Source organism: Polyergus mexicanus, unplaced genomic scaffold (assembly GCF_030449975.1).
Source record: "Polyergus mexicanus isolate NDT 795.1 unplaced genomic scaffold, iyPolMexi1.0 SCAF_27, whole genome shotgun sequence".
In the NCBI taxonomy this organism is placed as follows: domain Eukaryota; kingdom Metazoa; phylum Arthropoda; class Insecta; order Hymenoptera; family Formicidae; genus Polyergus; species Polyergus mexicanus.
In genome coordinates, this window is record NW_027223347.1 from 507,217 (window position 1) to 522,359 (window position 15,143).

Genomic DNA, 15,143 nt, shown 5'->3' on the forward strand with positions numbered 1-15,143 from the left:
ATCCCGGGGTGTATTTCGGACAGACACCCCCGTGGCTTCCGGCTTCGCGTGCCCGGTAAGCCAAGTAATCCCGACATAAGACACCCAGACCCGGGCGGGCGCCCAGGTCCAGGCTCACCGCCGCATAACGTTATTGCGGATTACGATACTCTGCTCGAAACTAGCTCACAAATTACCTCGAGAAACCGTCGCGGCTTTACCAGAAGTTACGTACGCAGTCGACCGGTTTACCGTATCCGTGGCCATGTCAGGATTTGCAAATACGGGTCGACGCTAAACTGACCGAATAACTGCTGCGAGAGCTTCCGCTCGAATATCTGGCTTTCTCTGCTACAAGTGTTCTAATCAATAACGATCCAACATGGAGAAATAATATAAATTAGATATTTTTTACAGACGTAAAAAAAAAAATAAAAAAAATAAAACAGTTAAAGTAAAATACGATAAGAAGATTTAAAGAAATTATATGATTCTCGTGTCTCGCAACGTGATATCTTTTGAAAATGTATAAAATTTTTTATTTTCCTATCATAAAAGATTTTTATTGACAATGTTAAAATAGAATTCAATTTTACTTAAAAAAATACATTAAATGTCATTAAATTTTCTAATCATTAAAATTAACTATCTTTGCTACTGGCGTATTAATTCTTAGAAAATTTAAAATAATGAAAGCAATGTTATAAAAATGCAAAAACGGGTATAATCTTTTTTTTTATAGCTTGATTTTTTTTATATCGATTAAAGGATTTGTGGAATGTAATTGTAAGCGTGCGGAATGCCGCGCGTCAATCTTATCGCCAACGGCGTGGCACTTCTCGATTCGCAGCGACGACGATAAAGGTAAGCGATGAAAAACACGCTGAATAAGAAAGATGACTCGCGTGCCATGTCCCGCTGAGCGGAGGCAAATAAGTCTAGGTCGGCTGGCATTAGCATAACTAGGCGACCAGGTTTAAACGGGGGGCAAGAAGGATCTCTCGAAAAAGCGGACACCGCCCATTCTATCGTTTCCGATCAGCGATCCTTGATCAGCGGCACTTTTATTATGCGCCGCGTACAAACTCGTGTATTTCGTCTTTGTCTCTATTTCTCCGAATACGCGTTGTATGTTTCTTATCGCTCGTGTGTGCAACGATGGCACGAGAAGCATGCGAGAAAAGAGTAGACGACGTAGACAAGGAAGAGAGCGATGAGAAAAAGGAGTAGGACCCGATATGGGCGAAAGCCCCGTCGTCACTCGAATCGTAAGGAACGCTCCTTATTTATTATTTAATTATAGATTTATTGCCTGGTCGCGCGCGCGAAGCGAGATCGGTGGATGCCGTGACGTGCACGGGAACACCTGATGTGGATCTGCCAGTGTAACGGTGGACTTGGAGGGACGAGGCAGGCATGTCCGCGATCCAATTTGTCTCCAGGGCATAACGTTCGTTCGCGCAAAGTGCACGTGGCAAAGTATTTCGTGCATGAAACTTTTATAAACGACACGACAGTCCGATCTACGGCGCATAAATCAGAGCCGCACGGATGAATCGATCGATTGTAAAAAGGTATGGCTAGTAGTGTACTACTCGCGCGCGATAATCTATAAACCTCCTTACATCATTGTGTTTTCGATAAAAGTAATTTTTTTAAGATTTCTCGTAAATAATATAATTAATATCTTTATACAATATTTACATTTATTTTTGATTATGCATCGAGTACTTTTTTCTTTTCTAGATATACGATTACTATACTATTCGATAAACTTTTATTTTTTAAATGAGAAATTAATCAGTTAATACATTTGATAGATATTTTTTTAACGTTGCTAACAGAAAGAGCAACGCAAAGTCATTTATATTAAGAAATAAGCAGCAAAAGAAGGAACATATTTTTTAGATTGGATTTGAAAGCAGTACACACACACACACACAGTTTAGTTCATCCTATGAAATTTAAATCCTTCAATTGCTCCTGTTTTATGATAGACGAATGTTTTTCACGTTTGTCGATTAGGATTTCTGATACGCAAAGCCGGCCGCTGACGAGATGCGCGTGTGGCATCGCGTTTGAGAGAAAGCAGAGATAAAATTGCATAACGATAAGGAGAGGCAGGGACGCAAACAGATGAGAGAGCACGTATTCTCTTGTAGAGAATACAGGCGAATACGCGAGACGGAGAAGCGGTAACCGGAATACGATAAAGAAACGCGCGCGAGAGAGACGAAAAAGTCGGCTGAGAGACGCGCGTTGGCATTTCTTAGTTCGCAACAGTTAGTTGTTTCTTGTTCGCCATGTCGACGACACGTTTTAGTGCCCATAGATGGGAGCAGCGCGGTCCCTCAGTCGAGCCTCGATCATCGCAAAAATCTTGCATTGATTGATCGGAGCCCGGCAACGGGGGAGAGGGGGTAGTAAGGGGGTGCGCTGTAGTATAAATCCCGGAAAAAGGAAAAACGGAAAGGGCAGAAAAAAGGTGGACGAAGGGTAATCTCATAGTGGCGACGAAGCGGGGCAAAAGAACAAGGGATAGAGAGATGACCGGGAGCGGCTTGTCGACGTTACTCGTGGGCGTATATGGAGCGAAAAACTGTAGGGCCGGGGACCTGCGTATAGCGCCTTGCGGCTTTTTAATATGCTCGTAATACGAGGACGTTTTTCGGGGGTCTGCTGGTCGGACCACCTTCAAACTACTTAGCTTCTTCTCCTCTCTTTCTCGCGCGCACATTCGTGCGTTTTTTTTTTTTTTTCGAGACGGAAGCTGGACCTTTTTTGCCACGCTTGGGCCAGTGACAGTAAAATATGTCTCTGTTGCGGGCGGGCTTCAAAAGTCCCTGAGCTTTTTAACGGTCTTGAGAGACCGGGTGTCCATATGGAATCGCTGTGAATGGGATTATTACGTTACCCTATCTCTCCTCTACGCCAACAAATACGTATTTGCTGATATTGATTCAAGAGTCTATCCAGTCGTGATATCTTTCCGCGAGTGAATGTAATTTGTAAATATTCATTCATACGCGTACTTCATTTCACACGCATTGATTGTTTTATCGAAAATCAAGTGGTTAATATCTAGTATAAACATTCAGCGCATTAATTACTATAAGTAATCAAATGTATGGAGAAAGAAATTATTGAATCTACTTTGTCGATGGTTGAAATTAATGGGCAAATGGGCACGTTTCGAATTCAATCGATAAATTATCTTAACCATTTAAATCCTAAAGATTATTTTTTCCTACTCACCATTGGAGTAGAGTAGATGTAGACTGTATTGGATACCGTTGTTCGTTTTTTGGCCTTCGGACTCCTGTAAAAAGAGACGCGCGATACATATAAATAATACAAATTATCAAATCGTCTGTATTATTAAATTATGTATCCGAAAATTTTTCTCCAACGTACGAAGCTTACTATAATGGTCATCGGTTCTTCGCCTTCTTCGCGCTCTGCTCTATTTTAATTAAGCGCATCGTGACGCAACGCCCGCGTGCGCGCCCAGCCTGCTCCACCTCACGCTAATTATTAATTTCTTGATGCGCCGGTAAGAGCCATGCCATTACGTATGGCGTGCGATGCATAATTATCATCCTGCCCCGTTGACGAGTCATGCGTGCATCGTGCCATATGCCACGACCGCGGTAATGCATTTTCAACTACCAACCCCCGGAACATCATGGTCGCTGGTACACCCACGAGTGTGTCCCTCTCCCTTCTCCCTCCCTCCCCCCCTCCATACCACGACTTTTAGTCGCGCGTACGACCTTTCGCCTCGAGGATAAACGTTGGCAGCTCGATCGATTCTACGTCAAATTAACGTAATTACGCGAATAAAGATGCGCAGTAAAACTTCGTCTCGCTGTGTTATTCTATTGTCCACGCGGACGCGATGTTTATACAATTATGTAGAATATTCTTCTAATAGATGGCGTAAACTTTTTATAAATTTATATAATTTTTTTGCGAGACGAATTGATCGATACGACATACCGATTGTATTCGACAAATGTTATGGCAGAGGAAAGATGTTTAATTTAATATATTCTACTCGAATATATTACTTTGAAAGCAAGGAGATTATAATTATCTAATGACGGAGTAAAACTGTACGGATAATAAATGTACGTACGTACATTCGTAAACTTATATAATACATATATATGTGTAATAATCTGTCAAATGCAATAAAATTTATGTAAAATGTTTGTATAAAAAAAAAAAAAAAAAAAAAAAAAAATAGGAAAAAAAATTGTAAATTTCTTACTTTCATCGTATTTTAGGTTTGTCGTGGACATGATCTAATCTCGTACTTACTAGCTCTCATATATATTTTTAACCTGACTGTGTGTATCGGTTGCTCCATTTCGATGAGTTCCGCAGGAGATATCAAGATTATAGCTTATCAGCTTAAGCTTGAGAATAGTCGACGCGAGTAAGAACACCGCATAAATCCATCGCGAGACTTCTCGACGAATGAAACGAGGAGTGATCATTTTTATAAAAACGAAATATTCCCCGCACCACTCGTATCCCCGCGTCCGCTTCATCGGATAATCGGCCCTACTTCGGCCGATCGGCGTCTGACCGGCGACGTCTTTCTTCCCTTTTTTTTCTTCGTCGCGCGCACGTCACAGTCCATCGAGCGCACGCATTAAGCTCTATCCTGTCATCGGCGTTCGTCACGACCATTAATCTCTAAATTCGTCCGGCGTAAACGACGGACGTTAATCAAATATACACGCGGATAGGTCGAGCTATTCTCTCTCTTCGTCGGCTGACTACTTTTTAATTAAACGAAAGCGGATGGAACGGGGAAATTACGCTAGATATTTATCTAGAACCATTTTTTTTTTTTTTTTTTCATTGTTGCGATGCGTACGAACATCGTAACTGTTGCTCGTCGAGTTTAGCGAGATGTCAATTCGCATGCTTGTATTGTATATTGCCGTCCGTGACAAGCCATCGTCGTTTTAACATCATTTACGCAAAAATTTCATACGTCGATTGTGATGTACGTTTGTATTCTAATTCTTATAGTAAATAAAGATAAAATATATTTAAAAAATTTTTACGAGTTAATTCTAGAATGTTATCAATAATTTTAAACACGTGTGATAATTTTTTTTTATCGTTAAAAAGGAATCTCGCGTTAAAATGTGCACGGTAATGCTTGACGGAAATATTTCTACGCTATAACTGTAGTAAAACACACAATTTCGATTAAGACAGGCAATGGGCCAAAGGTGTGTGATTCGAGGTACGAACTTGGCACAGGGTTGACGCATGTCCGTGGTGCATGACCCTAATTAATAGGGAGGCCACGCGATGCAACTGTCCCGACAACATAAATTATGCATATATTATAAGGTCGGGAGAGGAGAGGAGAGGAGAGGAGAGAGGAATGAGCGAGAACGTTATAGCCTTAAAGGAAAGATGAAGTGACAGATGCTGAAGAGAACAATGCCAAGAGTAAAAAATATCTGTCTCGTGTCAACTTTTGCGAATCCGATATTGGAATAATATAAGTTAAATTGAAAGTTTATATTATATTATAGGAATATAATTTCAGAGTAAGTAACGTACCATTAAATCGGCTACGAGAAGCTTTTTGAGGCAGAAATATTAAGAGTCGCATTAATATACATAGAATTAAATTTTCTCTCTCTAATTAATTTATCATATTACATATTAAAAAGATATTAAATATTTTGCCTTTTTTTTATATACTATATATTTTAGATTGGAGCCCAATACGATTCGTCCACTCTTCCGAATCGAAAATCACGCTCCGTTACATTCTTAAATCCACATCCAAGAACGCGATCTATACGCCTCCCTGTCGAATTAGCCGACGATTTATGGCGGATAGATTTATTAGGGGGTGTACCTCGTTACCCCAGGGTAAGGAGGTAACAGAAAGAGAAAGACACAGAGAGAAAGAGGGACTTCCGACAGAGCGTCGTCGTTATACGGACTTGCCAGAATTCCAGAGGTTACGACCGAGATTACGCTTCGATAATTTATACGCGCGTGGACCTTGGCACGTCCTGTTGTGCATCTGGATTTCCGTCGGTTGTTGGGTGTATACACGATGGTGGGGACTGTACTACATTGCTACGTATTGCATTTAACGTTGGATCCGATCGATCGATGTAATACCGTAAAGCGCAGTGATGTATGCTGGTTGTTTTGCGCGTACATACCGGAGATGTGTATACTTGTGCAAATCCGCGCGCGTCTTTAGCTCGTTTGTTCGCTCGTTTGTCTCAACGTAACGATTTCTCTTGCGAAAGAACGGATGCTGCATCGCACGGCGGCAGTTAACTTCTCCTTAAACAGCTATACTAATTGACCGATAGAAAGTAGGTAGAGCTCTAACGATGACCGAACGCTGACAATCGCGTTCCGTTTCAGAGCATTCTTTCGGGGTTGCGATCGTTTCCCGCGATAACTCTACGAGAGCGGAACTTGCATTCACAGCTGTTTGCCGGTTTTCAATGCGATATTAGATTATCGCGTTATTCACTGCCGATTCGGGAAATGTATAATTATTATTAGCAGCTGTCCGCGCAATTTATACATAATCTCATACAAATACAATATTAATTATATTATAATTTATAAAATTAATATATAATGAAGAAAAAATAATTATTTCAAATGCCATCTCTATAATAACATTGTTTCCGACATGCCGTTATGACTGACTTGTGATATCTAGGACAGCGAAATTGAGCGTAAAAAATAGCTTCGTCACATTTCACAGCCACGACGTGAAAGGTCTTAAAAAGGTATACGAGCAAAATGTCCTTTCGTATATATATATACCGTATCGCGTCATAAAATATATAAGCGTATGATGGAAAAAAATTCATTGCGCTATATAATTAGCTGGCTAGACTGTGTATCGTCGGCAATTACGGTAATTTCTCGTAAAGGCCAATATTTGTCGCGCGCGCGGGTGCGCTTGGTTAACAAACGCTTCGCAAAGCGTAATCTCCCATCGAAGGTACGACGAGAGAGCGGTGAGGGGAAGGCGCTGAGAAGGGCGCGCTCTTTCGTAGGTCATTCGCGCCTCGCGTGACCATCCCCCGGCCGATCCTACATCGCGGCCGTCCATTTCTCACGCGGCCGATGGATTTTCGCCTGTCCGGCTAATTGGCGGAAAAGAGACGCCGGTATGGATTCTACGGACTATCGATACGCGTATAACGCGTAGGCGTTGCTGTTTAATATTTGACGCCGGCGCCGATGGAAACGGCAATTATCGAGATAAGCGCGCGCTCGCACGATATTCCCCGGCGTCATAAAGGGCCTCCTCCTCTCTCCTTTTTTTTTTTCCATCCGGCCTCCCGGGAGAGCGGCGGTTAGGGCGAAGCATTGAAATTCCGAACTTATCACTCGCTATCGTCGCTCTATCGTCATTTCCACCGGTACTCGCAAACTCTTTCACCGCCATCGACGCGCTTTTTTGAAAGGAAAAGAAAGGAAAAAAAAAGTCTCGATGCGATCGCGTTCTCCAAGTTTTTTTAAGTAATGTGCGAATAATTTTTTTGCGCTATTACGATTTAGGACGGTGACTCGCGGTTATCGGCTGATGTAACTCCCGGATGAAATTGAAAGTTTTAAGGCCGTGTAAAAAGAATGCGATGGCAGAAATTGCGTTACCTGATCTTTCTCGACGAAGCCCATGAACGACGTCCTCTCGATCTCGATCGGTTGGCCGTGTCGATCGTACAGAGCGATTACGAAATGGAAAAAATTGCTCTTCCTCAGATTACTCGGTGGTTGTTTTTCGAAATGCGCCCGGCCCACGCCAACCCTGTTCAATCAATCGGATGCAACACATTTTTTAGAATGTCATAGAAATATCTTTCTTTTGCATTAAAATATAAATATTTGGCATAAAAAATACATTATTATAATAATTTAAAAGTATAAAAGAATTTTTAAATTTAATGGAATTAATTGTATCGTGTAATTTATAAAAGATTTTGTTTTCTCTTTTACACGAATCAATTTATAATTCATACGTATGATGTAAAGATAATATACTAATTTTTATTTCATCAAGCGCGCGAATAATTTTTAATACTGTATTTGGCTGTCTTTAAAGCGAATTGTTATGCTCTTTATCGTGGAATCGAAGATGCGTCAGTCTTTGGGTGCAATAAGAATGTGGAAACCGGCAGAGAGGAAAGACAAACGAGGTCGATTGTGAGGGGGGAAGCGCGCAGGTGGCCTCGACGCCTTAAAATCCCATTAAAGGTCTCATGTGCCGAGATTATACCGCCGGACTCCATGCCATCTTTGAATAATGGCGCGAAAAAGTCCCCTTTTCAAGTACGTGGCGCTTTGCGTAGTTGACGCGTGGATATCACATTCGATGTTGATAGAGATCTTGAAAATCTGTATCACCATTTTATCGTTCTTTCGTATACGGTACCCTCTGATGGTGATTAAAAGGTGAAATATAGAAAAATTATTATATCGCCTAAATTTATTACAAGTCTCCGAGCAGTTCCTTCTCTTTCATTCTATCAATTTCTTTTCAATAACGGAATGTAGAATAATTTATCAAACTTTTTACAGATCGCAACGATAAATGGCTGTCGGTTCATAGTAAATATGATTGCGGATTTAAAAGATCTTTTGACTTTTCCATAAAACGTATATTGCACTCGGCGGTTAAAAATCACCGCCGAGAAATCGTATTATCGGCGCTGGTCCGTTTGCGATCGCGCCGTCGCGAAACGATATAAAACCATCGCGCGACTGCACAGAGCCGGGCGCACGGCCATCAGGGCGGACCCTCGGAGCGGAAAACTGAATCGACTGGACCGAAAATGAATAGCGGCAGTTTTGCAGCACATTTGCGAAATAAATGATGGTATCGGCGGTGCGTTTGTCACGCCAGGTGGTGGGACGCCGAGCCGTCGGCCGGCAGATTGGGGGAGGAAATGCGGAGGACGGCGGCAAGGGGGGGGTTCGCTTGCAACGCGGGGCTTTTCGGGTACGAGCGGCGGGTGGCGGATCACGGCAGGGGTGGACGCGCTGGTTAGAGGAGGGGGAGTGATGTACCGCCCGTGTCGATAATTATCGGTGGCTGATTAACCGGTCGCCGGTTCGCGCCCCATAACTCTCGACGTCCGATTATTTTGCCCCGTTTGCCATGCACCAATTCCTATATAACGTGTAGGCACGTATTCCGCCGTATCGTTATATTATCGCCCGCACCGATGCACCGCCGCTCCTTTTTCGGCCGATTATCGAGGATTGCGGAAAACCGCGCATACGCGTGCACTTTGTATCGCTAATATGACGATAATGCGTATGCGGTTATCGGTGCGTGTGCAAACTTACGCGTAAATTAGTTTGGAGAGGAATGAATTTTTAATTTTATAAGCATGTGTATTTAACGTATCTCGAGATGAAATTCTTCATACTTAATTAAACTTCAAGAAAACCAGCTAAGTTTGAGGAATACGATACGTAAATTTAGAATGGGTAACAAGAAACGCAAATTCGTAGTTTGTTAATTATGTCATAATTTTAAATATACAATATATATCGTAGCAAAGAATTTTATATATATTTTTCACGATATTCGTTTCTTAAATGGCTGTTTGTTCCTTCTCATACCGAGATTGTGTCACAGGACGCTCAAATGTTTATACGAGGGTAACGCGCGCTTTATTATGCGCTTATACCAGCGCGCGTGTCGCTCGTTCTACCGACCGACACCGAGGTGATAATTACGGGCTCCATTCGCGTTTACTGTATTTGCGCGTGCAATTTGCCAGCCGCGCACCTTCGTCTCGCAGATAACGCTCCGATGCTCGTTCCGGCACCCGCGAATCATTCATTTTTAACTCTAACGTCGCGCCATTCGATTTGTAGATTCCGAATGAGGCGATGCCCTAAAACGCGACGTACCATATATTCAAATGTAAGAGCAAATAAAGGGATATAAAATGCGCTGGAAGACACAATTCGTTCGTCGAATTCCAACGGAATTTCTTGATCGCGAGAAAAGCTGCGCGAATTTATTATACGAGTAGATGTCGCGCAATTATAGGAACACCGGCGAATAAAAGCGGCATATACTCGCGGTTTGCGAACCGTGCGGATGTGAAGTTATGAAAAGAATCGCTCTTTATACGACGTTAGGAAATTACGACGGTGCGAAAGCTTTTTCACGCAAGGGTAAAATCTGTGGTATCATCCATGTACGAACTAGATAACGATGTAATGGACATTTAAGCGATGACAAAGCGTAATCTACGATGCATTCGAAGTAATGGCGGATTGTCGGGGATAAACGATCGATAGATATTGCTTATATTTTATACACGAAATTTCAACCTATGCTATTTGCGCGCCGTACATTATGAATGAAATATACGGATAATACACGAGCCCACCGATACGGTTACGAATTCACGGATAAAGCAATCGTAGAGAATTACAATAAATCCGCGGGTAATACGCACCGTCGGGCGTAGTTAGTTATTGCGAGTTACCCGAAGCACGCTCCGTTTACGCTCGCACCCAACGCGATTCATAATGCGCACGGAGATAATGAGCAATTTGTAATATATCCGAATGTAATTTGCTACGAGCACGCGTTACCGCGAGCGTTGTTCAATTTAGCATGTTTCATCGTATTTTCTGCACATAAAAATCTATTACTTGTTAATAAACATACGAAGCGTAGGTATATATATATATATATATATATACAATATTTTGGCAAATATTTGGCATGAGAATTTTCGTGGTGTAATAAATAATTTTCATATATATTTTAATTAAGTTGAAATAATTTTATATTAAAGCATTACACATTAATCGGGTAGTATATAAATTAATAATACTTAGATTTATATAATTATCTTTAAATTATAAAATATAAAATTCAATTAATAATTTCTTAATATAAATATAAACACTATTTATTTTTTTATTATAAAGCATTCGGTACTATGATACTCTACGATACGTACATACGTACTACGATGTGTCTTTTTACAGATTTGTCAGACGACTTAACCGTTTCGAAGATTGATCGCAATTTTTCTCCCGCTCGTTTTTTTTTCCCCCTTTATCTCTGATTCATATGCGAAGCCGTCGTTTTTTCGCTGCGCGACAGTTCCCTTCCGTTCGAGTGCGATAGTTTATTGCTTCATTAGGTGAACAACTTTTTTAAGAGTTTTTAAAAACCATTAGAGTTTATACGCCTCTGTTTCGCGAGAGTTTTAAAACAATTCACAAACCTTTACACACACACACACACACACACACACACACACACACACACACACACACACACTCTCTCTCTCTCTCTCTCTAGTTGATCTCTATGTAACGCAGTTGCGTGGTACAACCGTTCTTCGTAGCAGGAAACGAAACTTTCCAGCTTGAGTTTCCGCGAAGGCGAAAGTTGACGCTTAACATTTTGCGACTCTTAAACTTTTGTAAGACAATTTATCTAGATTGCCGCAACATTGATTTAATTAAGTTTAATAAAAAGAAAATTTATGCTTCAAAATTTCCATGTAAATCGTTATGTATTTTTCAATAATTTCAGTCATTTGTTATATTCATCATTTTATTATGATACAATGATCTTCAAATTTTTTTAATTTAATTATGTAAACTATAAATAATTTATTTTATTACTTCTTTTTAAGATGGTTAAATTTATAAATTATATACATACAAATATAATTAATTGAAATGTATAATTATATATTGTAATTTGCACATTGAAAATTTTCAAGTAATCTTTGCGTATCTTTATCTTATTTTTATTTTTCGTTAGAGTCTCGTAACATCTCTTGCGGCAAGCAGCTTTAATAAAATTATTCGCGCTTTAGTTTCGCGAGTGCGGGACGAAAGAAAGTTGCCTCTCCTTCTCAAAGACGCTCCGATAGCCTGCAGGAAGAACGATTGGATAAACGAGAGGGAAAGTACGGTGAAAGTACGGGATGAAGCGATGAGCAAAAGGCGCGTTAAATTCTCAATTACATTAACTCGATTCCGGTCGGTCCTCGTGTCACGGTACTTGGAGGAAGGGATTAGTTAGAGAACCGCTATTGGATTAGCGAATCCGCCGGCTCACCCGGTTTACCTTGTCGAGTAGTCGTAGATATTCGTGCCATCGTCGTTTGCACGTCGTAGAAATCCTTTAAGCGAGGCCGCAATAAAGCACGCTTTATCGTCCGCCAAACGCAGGAACGTGTGCATCGCGATTTGAAACGATACACGCTCGTGAAAATAAAGGGACTATCTGTTTTCATAGCACGAAACAGTAGCTGCTACGCTGTCAATTCTCAGCGTTATCATCTATGGAACGATGTGATAATGGCAAAGAAAAAGATAAAATTATATAAATTCACCGTATTCTACGATGAGAGAAAAAGAGGAAAATTACATTTTACTCACTTTTTGAAAAGTAATAAAAGTAAGCTTTATATTATTATTATGAAAAAATCGTACCCCTTTAAAACACCTTTTTATTTCTTTCTTTGATAAATTTATTATTTCTATATCTATATAAAATTTTTTTTTTTGGATTCTGTATTTATGGTAAATATATTTACGTATATGAAATTGTGGCCATTTTAGTGAATATTGAGTTTTAAGGATTGTGTAGGGATATAGCTCGCCGTTCGATCCGACGGCAAATGTCATAACAGGAATACGAATATATTTGCACAATTTATATTAAAGACGAATACATTTCTATATTTTATGTTATCGTACGCTGCGATTAATTATTACAATAAGTTAAAATTTTTAAGGAGAACAATTTTAATGTCATACAATATGTACTTTGTTTTCTCCTGACAAGCAAATGACAAAGTAATATAATTCATATAATATATCTTTAAATATACAGTTTATATATATTGTTTTAAAATATAAATATCACACTTTTTTGAAATTGATAGCAATAAAAGTTTGCCGTATAATGGTAATTTCGCTCCTCGTTAAAGTTAGTAGAAATAATATCGTGTGTAAAAATTTTTTCTTTCTTCGAATTGTTGTTCATTGCAAAAGATTAATTACGTAATATTGTTATGTCACACACATATATATATATCCAGATTATATAATTTAGTGAAGAAGAGCCAATTTACTCATTCGTATCATGTAAAAAACCTCACAATAGAGACAGTTATAGACATATCCTCGAGGAAATTGATCGTTGTAATAAAATGGAATGAACGGAATAATTAATACATCAAAATATTATTTCAACGATAAACATTAATAATTTCTTTGCCAATAAGTACATCTAATTTCACACATATCTCGATTATACTCTTTGTCAAATATGAAGATTACATTTTGATGTACTTACGTTCCGTTGTCGGCGAGCGCGGGCTGCGGCCAAGCACGTGGTACAGGTTCCTCTTTCAATATTTGTCTCATATCTTGAGGCGCGAAAACCAACGGCGCTCGTGGATGATGATGAGGCGGCGGGGGCGGTGGGGCCACACTCGCGCCGTACAGTTTGCGTCCCCAGTGACCCTCGAGCTCGACGGGACTTCCGCCTCCCGTGGTGGCCCCCGTACCACCCCCGGCGCCGAGTCCGAGCCATGCCGACCCCCCAGCACCCACGATCGTGGAGCTGGGCAGGAGACTGCTCCACTCGTCGGACCGCGTGGTGAGGCCGTAGGGATTCTCTTGGGGCAACAGGCTTCCTCCTTCGCGTTGCCACTCTTTGCGGAAACCTTCGTCGCCCCCTCGTTCACCACCCCTTCGCGCTTCCGCGGGAGACTCCACTGGTTGTCCCTCCGTCAGAGCGAATACGTTCGGTGCCACGTTTCTTTAAATGCGCGCATGAATCGTTATCGCTTGAACGCCAGCGGCCGGTAGCCCGTGGCGGTGCATGAATGTCCGCTTACCACTGACGGCGTCGCGTCGTTCCGGGTTGCATCGTCAAAGCGAGCCCACCGACCGCGTGTCAATGCACATGCGTCCGAAACGTGCGTGCCACGAGGTCGAAATACAAGCGCGCACTAAAGGGTTGCGTCTCACGATGCACTGTTCTCACTAGATGACTCTTCTTATTCGCTCGCGTAGAAACGTGTCCCTTTTTTTTTCCTACCGGTTTGCGTTGGTCTCTATCACTGGTTGTACCACTTTCTACACGATGCACCTCATGTTTACGAATCTTGTCTTTTGAACGCTCTCTTTAATCGTCTTTACGATGCTTCCTTCGAAATTGTCCGATGATCTTTATACCAAATTGGATGACATACGTTGGGACACGAATGTAGTCATGCAGCGGTAGTAGTAATCTTGAGCACTCGTCGCCGGCACCCTGTGGCACGTATTATTCGTCGTTGCCGAACGTCCGAAGCGTGTCTAGTGATCAGCGAAGAGGTCCTTCGAGGTCCCCAGTCGCACGTTGTTTCCCGTTACGGAGCCGCTTGTCGAATGTGTCAGGGCCGGCACTAGCGGCGTGCCAGCAGGTCCCAGTAGGGTCGGGCTTTGAGGATAGCGGTGGGCGCGGCCAGGAACGACACCGCGCAACGACCATACCGTTGGGGTGGTTTTACCCCATTTGGTACGGTGCACCAATCCACTGCGAGTTGCACGACCAATGGACGAGGTTGCTTGTACCCATCTCGACGCCCATTCCAGATACCAAGGATTGTGGCGCCGCTACGGCAACGTCATGAGACTTTCACTTTGGTGCGAGCCGCACTACCCTGAGGTCGATACCGCGACGCTCCGTTCTTTCAAATAAAAATGTACAAATTAAACCCCCTGAAAATAATGAAAAATCCCTTAAGTAAATATTTTTTATAAATTTTATATAATTTTCTCGCTGAAAAAAAATTTACATCTTTTTTTAATTCAATTTTTTGTGAATCAAGTATTTTTCTGCAGGAATATCGTACACCGTACATATATATTTTCTTCTCGCATTGCCAATTTTTTTAAGTGTTTCAATGGTAAAGCTCGAGTTGTATAAATCTGAACAGTTTTATTTAAAATTCTGTTATTATAGAACATTTTTGGGAAATAAGTTTTCCTATAGTACATAACTTACTTTCTTAAGAAAATGTGATTTTTTTCTAGGTAGGCTTTTATTTTTAAAATAATTTAAATACTGCGTAGCGGAAAATCAGATTGCT

The 15,143-nt window shown here is 41.1% G+C and overlaps 1 protein-coding gene across 4 annotated transcripts in view; it reads right to left on the minus strand.

Moving 5' to 3' along the window:
- The window catches only part of Kn (EBF transcription factor knot), a 74,390-nt gene extending 59,972 nt beyond the window's left edge, over positions 1–14,418 (minus strand). For all 4 annotated transcript variants that reach the window (XM_070314499.1, XM_070314500.1, XM_070314498.1 and 1 more), the window contains exons 1-3: positions 13,358–14,418; positions 7,657–7,810; positions 3,235–3,298 (exon numbers count right to left, since the gene is read on the minus strand). In XM_070314499.1, the coding sequence (XP_070170600.1) occupies positions 3,235–3,298; positions 7,657–7,810; positions 13,358–13,428 (289 nt within the window). In that variant the 5' untranslated portion in view covers positions 13,429–14,418. The remainder of the gene's footprint in view (positions 1–3,234; positions 3,299–7,656; positions 7,811–13,357) is intronic.
- Between the last annotated feature and the right edge of the window lie 725 nt (positions 14,419–15,143).